Raw genomic sequence first — 15,002 nt, 5'->3', positions numbered from 1 at the left:
GAGCAAGAGGCTCAAGAAGCAGCAACTTTATGCAGTGCAAAGACCTCAGTAAAGCTGAAGATGCCAGACAAGTATAGGGGCAATATTAACAAAGCCAGAACAGGAGGATGGCAAGGGGAGACAGAGACAGGGGGTGCGTGGATGCTCAGGCATAAACATATTGCACAAACATGTGCCAGCAAAGTCTTTTTTTGACACCTTTCTTGAAATTTATGGATGGTGTCCCTAATAAAAACCACCAAATCAATAGTAGAGGTGCAAATTTTACTTCTTTAAAATACTGCAGAAAGTTACTATATATTAAATCTTTCTGCTAAATCAGTAAAGCAACTATGTTCTGTATGTATTAACCTGTTAACAGTATCAACTTCTCTCCTACATCAAGGGTCCAAGAATTCACAGATGGCTGTACTCTTGTTTATGAAACAGTTTACCATGTAAACAAATGAATGCATATTAAAATCTGGAATAGATCAACCAAAAAGTCAAAACTGAAAAATGCGACAGAGGCTATTCTTGGACCCATGCTGACTTTTAGTAGAGGCAGACTAGTGGGAAAGGGTTAATGAGGTCAGAAAAGCAGGAGGTACTCAGACAAAGGGGAGCAGAAAGAACTTGCCTGCAGAGGAGTGCATCAGAGGCGCAGATGTAGCAGGAAGAGCAAAAAGGGTCTCATCTGAAAAACAAACAAATAACCTCAGCAGAAGGAAGGGCCAGGGTGAAGAGGGGAGAAAGCACACAAGGAGTCAGTTCCCAGTAAACCCAACAGATCAACAGCCAACACCCAAGAGAACCAGGGAACACCATCATCAGAGCCAGGTGACTTGGGAGAGCCCACACCCAGATTTCCCCATTCACAAAGGGATCTTTACTGAGGGATCTCCACCCTCCAAGCCAGTGACCAACCATTCGGTGAGACAGACCTTGGCAGCTACTCTTATTTTCATTCCCTGACCTCGCACACCACTGGGCAGCTGCACCTGCCATTGCTAGTGATACCTGGCTCTTACTTAGCTCTCTCCACCCAAGGTCTCCTCACACCCCCGTACTTGTGTGAGAGCAGCCCCAACAAACTCCACTAAACACTAGTGAGAGTTAAAATTACTAAAGCAAGCTCTGAAAGCAAGCCCACAAACAGCACTCCTCAGGCACAGCCATACTGGGCCATACTATCTGCTTTATATCTTTTACTCTTTTCCTTTTGGTATTATACAGACGAGCCCCCAGAGGAAGCTGTTATTTTTAAAGCCTTTTTTGGCATGATCCAAGGAGTGTATTTGGCTTTGCTGAGTTTGCTTTAAGCCCAATATCTCCCAAGACAAACCCAGTTCTCCAATTTCCATTCAAAGCTGCAGTACCAGCCATCATGAGGAAACAGGCAAAGCAAAACCAGTCCTTCTCTGGATTTCTGCGCCAGCAGCAGTGTTTTTCCCAGGTCCATAATGTCCTGTTGGCTTTACATTGATGTGCGAATACTACCATTCAGGCAAATTTATTTTATTCTGAGAAGTGCATGAAGTTTTCACATTGAGGCTGTTAAAGAATATTTGCAATTCACATCAGTTGCACTAGTAGAGCAAAAAACTATATTTAAGCACTTAAATCTGGTTTTTATTCTCCATACAGACATGAACAATCTTTAATTTTGCTATGCGCCTGGACAAAATCAAGTACTGAAAAAGAGGTGGGGATATTTTTGGCTTGGTTTTTTATTATTATTAAAAATAAAGAATAACAGAAGCAACTTAAAGGCAAGAAGTGAGAAATGTGGTCGTTGCAGCAGCACAAACATAATAAACCAGTCAGGCAAGGCATTAAGCTACGCTGTTTTGGCACTAAACCACAACTTGTGCAGAAGCAATGCCACTTGCAGACTCTCATGACCTGTCTGGCTTATTCAAGTTAATCCCAACAGCAGTGTTCCAAAAATCAAGTCTCCTCACAACCTGTATTTCCTGTCACACTATACAGTCAATTGGGTTTGTTTCACAGAACATTTATCTCTTGCTGTATGTTGTGGATTATAAGAATCACCTGAAGACAACAGAAAACAGAGTAAGAAATAAAGCTGAGTGTAGGACTTGGCATTCAGAAGGGTCCTCAATTCCTGCTGGGCCAAAGACATTTCTGCTCAGTTTTCTAAAAATTACATTTTTCGATTAAGGACCATATAGAGAGAAACCTCAATTCCAAATTTAGAGCACATTAAAGCAGTGTCACAGTTCAATGGTGGCAAAGCTTTTAAGGACAAAAACCACACTGGAGGACAACTGATGGGTACATGACACAGAGTCATACAACTGCTACACCAAGTACCACTACAGCCCCTTTGTTCCAGGAGCTGCTTGGCTCCACATCCCCTGGCTCACCAGGATCCTTTCCACAAGTAGACACTGCTCCTCAGCCCACACCTTTCCTGAAATCACACACTCTACCTCCTCCAGATCACCCCAGAGCAGCACAACCCAGATGTACTGGAAGGGGTCTGCACTTTGGGGCAGGAGAAAAAGCAGGATGGACCTGATGGGACCAGATTGTGAACACAAACTCTGACAGCCCAACAGAAAATGACCTTCCAGGGAAACCAATACCAAGGCAGCGGACAGGAGGTGCTGGAAATGCAGGAGGAAGGGCAAACAAACACAGCAGAGTCCACTGAGGGGCAAGGAGGTGAAGGGGAAAACACACAAGTCATCCCTGAGAGGTGCTGCTCCCTTCCTCTCCAAAGGCCAACTGCAATCTCCACCAAAAATTCCACATTTAAAATCTTTTGAATGCTTTCCAGCCCCAGAGACAGAGGTTTCAGTTTCTGGGGAAGGGCATTAGGTTTTAAGAGCACGGGCTCTCATTTTTCAGTGTTTCCTTAAGACAGCACAAGGCAAAAACTCCTTCTGAGGTGTGGCTTCCATTTACCCAACACAGTACCATAAAATCACTATGCCAGCCACTGAATTCCCAGGTTCTCTTAATGGAAGGATATTATGTCCACACCCAAACTTTATTTTCCACACATGGCTGGAGTGTGAAAAGAGATTACATAAAAGCAGCGTTTCCTAACCAGCCAAGGAGAACCACCCACTCTCCCTCCACCCACATAGGAAAGGCATTTTTCCTGCTGAAAGGAAAAAGATACAAGGGCTTTTTCCTGCCCTTCTGGGTCCTGTGTAACACCTCCAGGCAAGCAGGGAAAATGGAGTAGGACAACTCCCCATCAGCATCAGTGCTGACTGAACCACCACTCTCTGCAGAGTGGAATTGAAGTGACATGGTGAAAGGGAATTTTTCCAGCAGTGACACTGCTGGAGCATCCCCACCTCCCATGTGGAGGTAGAAACCTCTCAGAAACAGAGCTCTCTGGGTAAGAAGTAGGACACTTCTAGGACCCATCACCAGGGCTGGCTTCTCCTATTTGCATCTCAATGGCAGAAATTAGGTGACAAAAAAAAAAAAAACCAAACAAAAACAAACCACCCAAACAAGAAACACAACAGAACCAAGTAAAAAAACTTCTGAATACATCAGGCTCTGAGCAACAATATTGTTAAGCAAAAGCAGATATTCAAAACACCTTAACTGACCTACTAAGTGAGTTTCACTACAAAAAGCTTCACCCAAATATATACAGAAAAAAAAATCGAAGTGATCCTCTTATAAATCATAACTTTTTACAAATCCTAACTAAAACTCCTAAGACGAATTGCTCTGTTAACACTTCAATCAGAAGACAGAATTTGTTTCAAAAAGCACGGGAGAATGAGACCTCAAAATTAACACAATCTCCATGAAAAGACTTCTTACTCCAAAGTTTTTCAGCCAAAAATTCATAGTGATGCAAGTTAGTAAAGTACTTTCAGCACTGCAGCCAAGATAAAGGGTGACCTCTTATTTATGAGTGGTACCACTTTATATGAGTTACTGAAGCACTCCAATTGATGGCTCTTAAAGAGAACTTCAGAGACTCAGCCTGACTGCATGCCTGTTTTTAATCAGAAACATCCTGTAAATTTTATTTTGGATTTTTGCAAATTAAATATTCCCCCCCGCAAAAAAAAAAAAAAGAAAAAAAAACCCTACCCACAAATAGCCCTGTTTCTTCTTTCATTAGCATGAACTCTCATATTTTAAAACTGCATTATGATTTCAGCTAAAACATAATGTACTTCAATGAGAATCAGATTTCAGTGTTGTTTAAAAATAAAGAACCCTGACACCAACATGACAAAGATGTGTAATTTTAAACCCCCATTTTAATTTTTGCTGATTTCCCACTAACTGCTGATGTTACAAGATGCTGACATTACCAGCATGAAACTTAACATTTAAATACCAAAATTTCAGATAAAAAGTAGAGAAATAAATGGAAATTTCTCACACAACTAATGAAATGAAAGTTATCTGCAAAGATTTCCAGAGAAAAATGTTTAAAATTAAGTAGTAAACTGACAATTCCAAGAAAAGCAATTTATGAGAAAAGAGCCTTTTTTCTTCCCAAAAACCATACTTGCCAAAGGAGAGCAGAGGACTTCAGTCTAGTCAGAGAAAATAAGAACTGAGCAACAACAATTCCTATCCCTCATCACTGGATTTGTGTAAATGAAGGACCCTCCCATCTGCTCCCACGTGCCTCCTTCCAATCAGCAGCAGCAGAACTGTGCTAACATGGATTTATTGTTCTGCTGCTCTCCTTATTTTTGTGTATGGATTCAGCAACAAAACAGACAAAACCTACAGAAACGCTGAGCAAACTTCACCTGATGCTAAAGTTTCCAGTTTAGCTTTGGCAGGAGACTTCATTAGGCTGCTAGATGGCAGTTTCAGCCTTCAGAGCTTAAAAACCACTTCCTGAATTAGTTTGCTGGAAAATGCTGCTAGTCTTAAAAGAAAATTAACAAAAATGGAGTCTTTAAGAATCCATTTCACCTTTGCAAGCCTAGGAAATGAGCAAGATCCCAAACTAACAGGCCAAGGACTGCTTTTACCTTACAGACCTCCCACAGTGGAAACATTGTGAAAGGCCTCTCCTGTTAACATAAATATTTAACAATAAAGGAAAACAGGGTAAAATTAATACTCCGAGGAATGGCATTTGTGACATGAGTCATACTGCGTGTAAAAGTTCCATTTGCAGCAACCCCTCTAGGGCAGATACGAAAGAGAAATTGTTCCTTCAATGCACCAAGTTGCTCATGTGCCCACAGTGGAGGCCGCCCCAGCAACATTTCTATCTCAAGCTGTTTAGCAACACATGTGGCCATTTAAAAGTTAATTATTTCAAGTTCTCAGATGCCTAATTTCCTACTGCAGTACAAAACAAGGGCACACAACTTCACAAGAATTTCCTGAGAAAAGTAGCTGCCTACACAAACTCCATTTAAATCATCTCCTGTTATGATGTGATTGTTCTAAATAAGGGATTTTGCCAAATATTTAAACCATTCAAGATCTAGAACATTAATTATGATTAGCACCTTTTCACATCATTACATCAGGCTGCAGAGCCACAGCAAATCATTAGTTTTTCTCGTTTGGCTCTTTTTAGTTACAGGTCTAAGTTTTTAAAGAGAAGTTTCCAGATTAGGAAACTATTTGGAAATCTTGGGAGGAAAGTGTGCAAGCTGCTACAGAAGATGGGAGTTGTTGAAGATTTAAGGGGAAAAATGGAGCTCCATTTTGGACACCCTGAGGGCATCATGGCTGGGATCACTAAAGGAGCCAAGACCTTTGATCATTGACAAACCCAGCTGTAGGTCATTCCAGGCCAAGTGGAATCATGCATCACCTGCAGGGAGAGTTGTAGTGCACTATTTGAAGTGCATGAAGAAAAAAAGTTCAAACGAGCATTTTAAATAGGCTGTTTCTGCAAACAGGTCTCCAGCAAATAACATTTTCTTGTTGTCTAAGCAGAAATTTATAATCACACTGGTTTAGGCAAGTTTTTCAATATCATTTTTACATGGTCCAGTTTCTCAGCTTCTCTTTTAAAATAGCTCCACTTGAGACAAGCTGCCCAGCAACAACGAGACTGTAAAGCACCGGGACAGAGGTGAGCTGTGTGCCATTTCTTCTCCTTTTGCTCAGCTCTTCAGTGAAAAGAAAGGCAGTTCCCCTCCCTTGCAACACCCAAGTGCCAACCGAAGCATGAACAGAGGGATGCAAGGAAGAGACATTAATCCTGGCTCTATCCTAACGTTCCCTGTTACAATTCCCAGGCTGTCAAATTAAGAACCCACCACCACGATATTTCTAAAAGGCCATTAAATACTTCAGATACAGCCGCCACTCTCACCTCACTCTTGCAACCGTTTTGATCAGTAACACCAGAGACAGGATCCAAAACATTTCAGAGAGTGCTTCTCTAATGCCACTTTCTGCTAAAAGTCCCTCACCCACTGAGCGTCACCCCTCATCCCCTCAGAGCAGGGACAGGATTTTATCAGGCATCTTTTGTTAGCAAAACTAAACAAACAGAGAACAAAAGTCTCACAGTTCAGCTCCAAAGAAACGTTTCACTCCTCTCACACCAAGAGCACACAAAATTCCCAGAAACAGGATGCACATACCTTTCCCAGCTCAGCAGTCCACAGGAGCTCACCACGAGGAAATGAAATCCTCTCAGGAACAAAGAGAAAACTCTTCTGCTCCTGTTCTGTTCTCCTCCCAAAGCTCAGGGAGGAGTAAATGGCACAGTTCTAGTACCACACACTTTGGCTGCACCTTCCCCCTACAAGGTACCAGCTCCAATCAGAAATTCTGCAGTATTACCCAAATTACTATCAGGTGGTGGGCAAAGCCTCCCTTTACTGAAGTCAGGTGGCCACAATTAACCCAAACTGTTCACAGCCCACCTCTGATGGCCTGAAATACCCACTTCACAATCACAACTATATTTGGTATATAAATCAAATGCATTTAATAGCAAAGCAAAACCTTAATTTAGAACAATCTAAAATATGAACATTCCCGGATTCAGCCTTTCCAGACACCAATTTATACTGTTTCAATGTATTTGATTAAAAAGAAGCAGAAATAAACAAACTAGCCAAGTGCAAACACACGTGTCCAGCTAGACACAGCTTTAAATCCAAGTACTCAGTCTTTGGCAACATTTGTAACCAAAAAAATACCAGATAATTCCTCTAAAAACTAAGTAACTCTTCCTTACGACCCAGGCTCTTTAACCATAAATTGAAATAACAAAAAGAAAATTAAGTTCTGGCAGTGCCACAAAGCAGAAAAATAGAGTAATTAGATGAGAACTTATTCAAAGGCAGAAGGTCTAAAGAGCCATGCAAATCCTATCATTATGCAGACATTATCCAATTTAATTTTAGAGATTATACCAATCATAAGATTCCCTTTCACTGATTTGTACAGATGGATTTTTCCCTGCTTTCCCCACAATTAAACAAATTAAGCAGTATTTAGATGAGCAACCTTATCATTGCAGAAGAATGTATTTATTAGCTAAAATAATCTTTAAAGAATAGAGATTAGATGCTACTGATTTCTTTTGGCACCTCTTCCCAACACATTACCTTGTGTGACAAGCCTCTGACACAAGAGTTTACAGTCTGCAAAATAAAAAAAAAATTGGTGCATAAGATGTCTGGTGGATAAGATATGAAAAATAGGGAGCAAGAACATGGACTCGGTGTAGCTATTTCTATCAGCATGGTGTAGCCATTATCTTTTAATTAAAGGGGAAAAGCAAAGTGAAGATTCAGAGTCTTGATGTCCTCCTGACTCCCAAGGGGATCAGGTATCAACAGCACTACAACAGATTTTGGTCAACACAGGTTTTGCCCAACCATTTCATTTTTTTGTAATTTAAAACAGAATACACAGGGAAAACCCACTTTTCTTGTCTATCTGTGATCTTTAAAGGAAGACTTGGGTTTAAAGCACTTGAAATCCATCTCTCTGAGCAGACTGAAGGTACCCCCAGCAGACCTGGCTGAAGCCCATGAAAGAAGGAGCCTCTCTGCCACCAATGACATTTTTCTCTTCACTTGTTCCTATCTGTTCTGAGCTCCAAGCTGCTTTGCAAGGCCTCACACATGCTCTTTCGTCTGTTTTCCTTGGCACTGCTTTCACTGCCACACACAGGGGACACAGAACGACAGGCATTAAGGAATTTTCTCTCCTGCCAGAAAGGAGGGGAGAGCAGGGTTCAAGGAAAACTGTCACAAATCAGTGCTGACTGGATAAGCAGGAGGATTTTGACAGACTGAGAACATTTTTAACTGGCAACAGGAAAGTTTATATTTATCTCAGTCCTGTGTCTCATTTGACGACATCTTAACTAAGATATTCTCCCTAGCTGATGAAGTTGATGACATGATTGCCCTATTCATTAAAAAACTGCCAGTAGAAGCTGGGAGTATCTTCTCAGACACAAAGTAAGTCTCCCAACAAAACCATGGAGGGTCACACTGGTATTCCCAATACTTCTACATGGAGAGGGGAGATAAAACTGAATGTATTTTTTCTTTATACATCAGAAAGCAACAAATTGAGACTAATCCACTAAAATCATGGGAAAAAGCATTAATTTAAAAACATAAAATCTAACCTAAAATCTTCATATTTTGACAGCTACAGTTGGCAGCAGATTGATTATTTCCATTTGAAAGATAAAAAACATTCTACTGAGATAATTTGATTTTCTCAGACTTTGTGAATATTAATAAGGCCATTATTTTATTGCTGTTGTAATAGTTCTTATTGATGGAAAGACCAATTTAAAAAGCCATCCACCAGGCGTGTGTCATCTGTCTGGAGTGCAGGATCTCAATTCTGGCTGTCCTATGCTGCCCAAAAACTGAGACTGCAGAATAAGTAGAAAATATGCAGTGTTTCCAAAACATATACAGGAGCAATTTCTATTTTAAATCATAAACAAGAAATTTTTTGTAAAAACTGCATTAAAACATTACTTTTCTACTGAGGTCTCACAGTTCACTATTTTTACTTGGCAATAATAGCTCTTTTTTTTCCCCTCTCATTTCTAAAGCAGCTTGAGAATTACACAATTTCCCTCCTACTTCATGTATAAGCATTTCTGAATATCTCAAGACAGTTTATCTGTAAGCTCCAAGTTGCTTTCGATTTTCTAGCCAATAAAAGAACTATTTCCTTGCCTCCAAACTAGAACCCAAAGGACATTTTCAGGTTGAACTATGCTTTGCTAATTTATTTCTATCTGAGTTTCGTAGTTACTATAGAAACCTGCCAGCAAAAATAAAAAAAAAAAAAAAAAAAAAAAAAAAAAAAAAAAAGAGAAGCTTCTGTCCAAATATTAACAGAAAACAAAGAAATATCACTCCAGCACACCAAGTGCTCCAGCTGAAGGTTAAACCACCCTTTGCTCCTTCCCAGCACACAAAGGCCAGGATCATAGGAGAGCCATCAAGCAGCTGAGTGCGACAGAATGGACATGGAAACAGGCAGACAAAGCCTTGAAATCCCCTCAAAACTGTGTGGCCACCACCAGAGCTCCCCAGAATTCCAGCAGCATAGGAACTGGGCTCCAGGGTTAAGACTGATGCCTAAATGCCTCCTTCTAAGTAGCCAGGCTCTTGGACTGAGTGCTTTCTGAAATCCTGGGCACTGGAGGAAGAAAAATGAATACAACATCTGCTTTCCCAGCAACTTTGAGAAAACCTCTGACTGGGAAGCCTGAACACTCCCCTCAGCTTCCACAAGTGCTGCTGTTGGTGGTTATCTGTGAGATAAGAAAGAGGTTCTGTGGCCACCAGTGGTGATGCAACAAGGTGGACAAGGCAGTGGTCACTGCACAGCCATGCTCAAAGCTTCCTTAAGTACAGGCTGGGAGGAGGGGAAGGAGGGCAAACAAACAGCAGCTCTTCACTGTCTCCTAAATTGTGGTTTGTAGGACTTCATCTCCAAGGGGAAAACTCCCAGTGCAATTCAAAACTTCCCCGAGGGCTGCATCATTATAGGGTAGGTGGAAGCTGTGTGGTTTTATCCTGGAAAGCAAGTCCAGGGATACACACACAAAGCAAACGTACCATCAAACTTGGCAGGACTATCCTTGCACACACTTCTGCTTATCAGAAGACAGGGCTGTTTGGCTCCTGAAACTCTTACACCAGCTCAGTTACAGAAGCAGGCCCCAGTGCCAGACACTGCACATGATAATGAATAAAATTGAATACATAAAATGATCCTTTGTTGAACTCACCAATATGAGAACATGAAATGTGAAAATGAAGGTTTACTATACTAGTCAAATTGCTAATTATTCTCCTCTTTACAACAGAATTTTTTTAAAATCACATTCTAAGTTAGATAACCCAGGTTATGAACACCTCCCTTATAGCTTTGCTGGCTATACTTGGGAAGAGAAAATGTCTTGCACCTTAGGGAAACACTGAGGAACAGTGGGTACATATTTTAATAAATGAAGGGTGCAAATGAAAGTCACCAGTGATAGCATTCAAAGACAGCTGTGTTTTTTCCAAGTCATGCTGCATCCTGTCCTTAATATGCACACAACACCTCTGAAGGAGTCCCTGCAGATACAGCAGCACAACAGAAAAAAAAACTGAGGAGCAAATATGCTGGTTTAGAATTTGTATCAACTGCAAATGCAGGATGAGCAGGATAAAAGGTTCACTCACTGGGGTGAGCAGAAGCAAGTATAGATCTGCATTTATTCAGGACCTCCTGCGGCTGGGCTCAGCCTGGCCAGGGACAGCTCCAGGCAGCTCTGCTGACCTCTGCTTGACACCTCTCCTCAGCACGGATGAAATTAAAGAAAAAATCCTACATAATCACATAGAAAAGCAAAATTAATTAATAAACTGGCCCTCCACAACGTTTGCATATGTATTGAACCCAGGTCAGCTGAAGGCAACAGACATACAAGGAAACATCTTTATTCTCTCTGCATGATGGCCTAGGGCCAGTCTGGTGGATTTCATGTACAGGTTTCTGGTAAGTGTAGTTTAACTTCAAAACACACCATTCTCTTCCAGGAAAGTGATATATGACCCTCCTTTTACTGCAGAATCTAGGGCTTGGAGAATCAAAGTGGTATCTACTCATCATAGTACACTGGTTATTCTTACTTTGGGCAGCTTAGCCAGAAAAGGGGGATTACTTTGACCATGTATACCTACCTCAAAATGACTTTTTTTTTGCATCCTATGTAAACTCAGGTAAACAAAAGATTTAAGCAGTAATCTCTCCAGAACTGTAGTTCCTGCTACTCACAAAACAGCAAGTACAAAGACCCAAGAAATCGTTCAGGAGAACCCAAGTTTGACTGCAGAGCTCCTACTTGTTTTCTCCTCCTGCAAATATTTATATTAGCTCTTCAGAAGGTAGGCTGCTGCTACCCTGTCAGAGACTTGCCTTGCATAATATAATTATGTCAATATGATACTAAATACTCTTAAGTGTGTAACTAAAAGCAATTACAAAGGTTTTCTTTTCAAACAACAGCTCCATATATACATAAAATCCATTTCAATGGGTCATCAAGCAGGCAATACATTTTTGCTATTGTTCCACTGCCAAAAGGCAGCACCATGGCCAATCGTTGCAGATAAAAGAAGCCCTACTATTCCCTGCTACAGGCCATACTCTCCTCCTCCTGGAAACAGAATTTCAGAGTTATTTGCCTCAAATCCTCATAAATGAAAGCATTAGATTTCAAATATTAGGAGATTTTTTTTTTTAATTCTTGATTGTGAATTGCAATTCTTCAGTTATACCTTTAATTCAAACAGCAGAGCTCAAAGTAAGTGAAATGACAACTCTGCAGAGAGCAAACCACAGGGCCACGTGGCTGTCCCTGCCATGGTCACCCCGCCACCAGCTGCAGGCAGCAAATTCATTTTGCAAGTCTCCCAGCATGACTGAGAGTGAACTCATTTGAAGCCAAGCCAAATATCTTGACCCAGACAGTTTTAACACCCACTGCTAAATGCAAAACTAACAAACATTTGATGTTTAAATGGATATTTAACACGATGGAAACTAAGTGCTCCTGCATTTGAGAAGGCCAAAATACTCATGAGATAACCTGGCAATGCTTTTATCAACATAATTTGCTCTCATCCAGGAGTTTCAAGTACAGAGCTTCTAATATTTCAACTCATCATTAGATGAGCATTGTGTTACACCACCTTGTCTTTGGAAACCAGGCCTCCCCCAGATGCCAGTCCTTACTTCAGAGCCCTAAATTAATCATCACTGACAAATTAAAATAACTCCTTGATGCCACTTCTCAGCTATACTACGCAATTCTCACAGTTAGGTCTCTAACACAGAATTATTTCAGGAATTACTGTGCTCTTTTTGCCTTATCCTTCGGGGTCAGAGAGGAAAAAAAACAATTCACTTCCAGAAAACACACTTTCACCCCTCCTTTTCAAAGCAACATAATTTGGTAGATCCTATTTCTTCCATTCAGTTCTGTTTAAACCATCCAGAGTTCCACTCAGAGAACATGCCTGGAAAAAATTCTGTTCATCCACCATATAGAATCTCTCCTCTTCAGTCAGTTGCAAGCTTTTGTCATCATCTGTCCTCCAAATGGTGGAAACAAAAAAAAAATAATCTCCTTGGCATATTGCTACATAGAAAGCTTCCAGAAGAACAAAACAAAGTAGGCTTCGTGAAAGACAACAGCACAAGTAACCATGAAGTCCCATCACACATGCAAATAAAATGCATTGTGAAACTTCCCCTGAAAAAAGCTAAATTCAGGTTTTAACAGGCCTTTTTTAAAATTATTGTTCCAGATGCTTTTTTTCACTAGATCTCGAGCATCATGCCCCCTCATACTGTGGTGTTTAATTATTATGGAAATCCTGCATCTTTACAACATACCAACACCACAACAGCAATGAAGATAAGCACACACTATGATGATCTCAGGGCACTTGAATTTGCTCCTTTTCACTGTTTTAGTGGCCTCAAGTCAGCTCTTTTACTTTGAATTAAGAAGTGGAGCCAAAGCACACTCACAATCCGCATGCAAGGCATTAGTCATGCGGGTCAGCTCCCGGATTAGACCTGAGAAGAGCTCTGGCAGTCGGGCAGCACCAGCAATTGTTGGGGGGTGATACGCCCTCCACTCAACAGGCCTGTGCTCCGGAGAATCCCCACATTACGGGGCGACGCCTTGGAGAAGCCCCAGGTAACAGCCGCGGCTAAGCCGCGGCCATCCAGGACACGAGGCTGACATTCTTCTCCAGGACTGCCACACCTAGAACAGCGAGCAGCCTGAGCTCCCTTTGTGCTACTGCACATTCCTCCCTAGGTCACCGGTTCCCTCTCGGGGGCTCAGCCCCGCAGTCCGCGGCCGGGGCGCGGCGTCCCCACGCAGGCTGCGGGCCACAGGGCTGCGCTGGCCAGGCGGAGGGCCGGCGGCTCCGCAGTCCCTCGCCTCGCCTCGCCCCTCCCTCCAGGCCCTGTGTTAAACATGAGTAAGATTACAAGTATCTTATGTTTCTCTCCTCCCCCGCGCTCCCACGCCCAAACCCGCAGTGCCGGGCCGCCCTGGGGGGAGCCGTGCCCGGGACAATGCGGCGAGGGGAGGGCTTTGCGCCGGGAGAGAACCGGCCGGAGCCGCGAGGATGCCGCGGCCGATCCCTCGGGACTCGGCCGGTACCCTGGGCACGGTCGTCCCCGCGGGGTTCAGCCGGTATCCCGGACACGGCCGGTCTCCCTGGACTCGGCCGGTACGCCAGGCTCGCCCCCCGCTCCCCCCGCGACGCGGCCGTTGCCAGGCGGCGGCGGCGGCGGCCTCGCCCCCGGGCGGCCCATGTGCGAGGCGGCGGCCGGGGCGGCGCTTCCCCCTCCCGCCATTAGCATAACACAGAGGGGAGGAGGAGGGAAAGAGAACAAATTACAATTAAAAAAATAGAAAAAAAGAAAGAACGGGGAGGGGGAGCCCTTTCTCCAGCATGAGCTGCGGCGGGGCAGGGGCCGCGCCCGAGCGCGGCTGAGGGGAGGGAGCGATGCCGCAGGAGGCGGCCGAGGGCCGGCAGACAAAGGGAACCTCCCGGCGGGGCAGCGGGGCTCGAGAAACGGAGCGGCTCGGGTGGAGGCTCCCCCGGCCGGCCGCCGCCCTCCCCAGGCCCGGGGCGGGAGCACTCACCAGCTGAGCCGGAGGAGGACCCTCTGCTCCGGGGGGCAACGGCAGGCTCGGGCTTGGGCGGCTGGGGCTGCGCGGGCCGGGCGGGGGCCGGGACCTGCTCTTGCGCGGGGGACGGCGTCGTGGCAGAGGAGGAGGAAGAGGACACAGCTCCCCGGGGGCTCCAGTCGGGCTGCGGCGGCTCCGGAGCAGCGGGGCGGGGCGGCTCGGCGGGGCCACCGAGGTCCAGCAGCTGTGGCGGCCGCTCCTGCGGGGCTGCGGCGGGAGCCGCGGCAGGCTTCCTCTCCATCACCTCCAGCTGCTCGTCGAAGTCTTCGTCCTCGTCTTCCTCTTCCTCCTCTTCCTCCTCCTCCTTCTCGTCGTCGAGCACGAACTGGTAGTTAAACTGTGGCTGCTGCGGCCGGGCTGGCCCGGAGGAGGAGGAGACCAGGGGCGACTGGTCCAGCTCGTCCATGGTGCCTGGAGCGGGCGGAACAATGAGTAGTGCGGGAGCGGGGGGAGGCGCGGGCTGCGCTGCCGCCGCCGCTGCGGGACCCGCACTCCACGCCCTGTGAGTCACCGCCCGGGAGGCGCGGGCGCGGCCGCCCCGCCCCGCGCCCGGAGCGGCGGCGGCGCCAGCCAATGGGAGAGGGAGAGAGCAAGAAGCAGCCAATGAGGGGCGGGCTCAGGCGTGGTTCCTTATGAATATGCATCAGATGGGCGGCCCCGAGCGCTGGAGGAGCGGGGCTGAGAAGTCGGGTAAAGTTCAGCGCGGAGAACGCGGGTGGGGCGCAAAGAGACGGGGCACGACCCGGGGCCCTTCCATCCCCCCGTGACAGACAGCCTGGGAGCGCGTGGCCTGATTCATCGCTCTCCTCTGCCAGGAGTGGTG

The 15,002-nt window shown here is 44.7% G+C and overlaps 1 protein-coding gene across 9 annotated transcripts in view; it reads right to left on the bottom strand.

The window, feature by feature from the left end:
* RTN4 (reticulon 4) overlaps nucleotides 1–14,687 on the bottom strand; it is a 40,984-nt gene extending 26,297 nt beyond the window's left edge. For 2 of the 9 annotated variants that reach the window (XM_068186216.1, XM_068186217.1), the window contains exons 1-2: nucleotides 14,135–14,687; nucleotides 620–676 (exon numbers count right to left, since the gene is read on the bottom strand). In XM_068186216.1, the coding sequence (XP_068042317.1) occupies nucleotides 620–676; nucleotides 14,135–14,585 (508 nt within the window). In that variant the 5' untranslated portion in view covers nucleotides 14,586–14,687. Of the gene's footprint in view, nucleotides 1–619; nucleotides 677–1,847; nucleotides 1,903–6,560; nucleotides 6,715–8,009; nucleotides 8,143–14,134 lie in introns of those variants that run through there. The other 7 variants (XM_068186218.1, XM_068186224.1, XM_068186219.1 and 4 more) reach the window with 5 other exon arrangements.
* Between the last annotated feature and the right edge of the window lie 315 nt (nucleotides 14,688–15,002).

This window comes from Anomalospiza imberbis, chromosome 3 (genome assembly GCF_031753505.1).
Source record: "Anomalospiza imberbis isolate Cuckoo-Finch-1a 21T00152 chromosome 3, ASM3175350v1, whole genome shotgun sequence".
NCBI classification, from domain to species: Eukaryota; Metazoa; Chordata; class Aves; order Passeriformes; family Viduidae; genus Anomalospiza; species Anomalospiza imberbis.
This window is presented reverse-complemented; position numbering and strand designations above follow the sequence as displayed.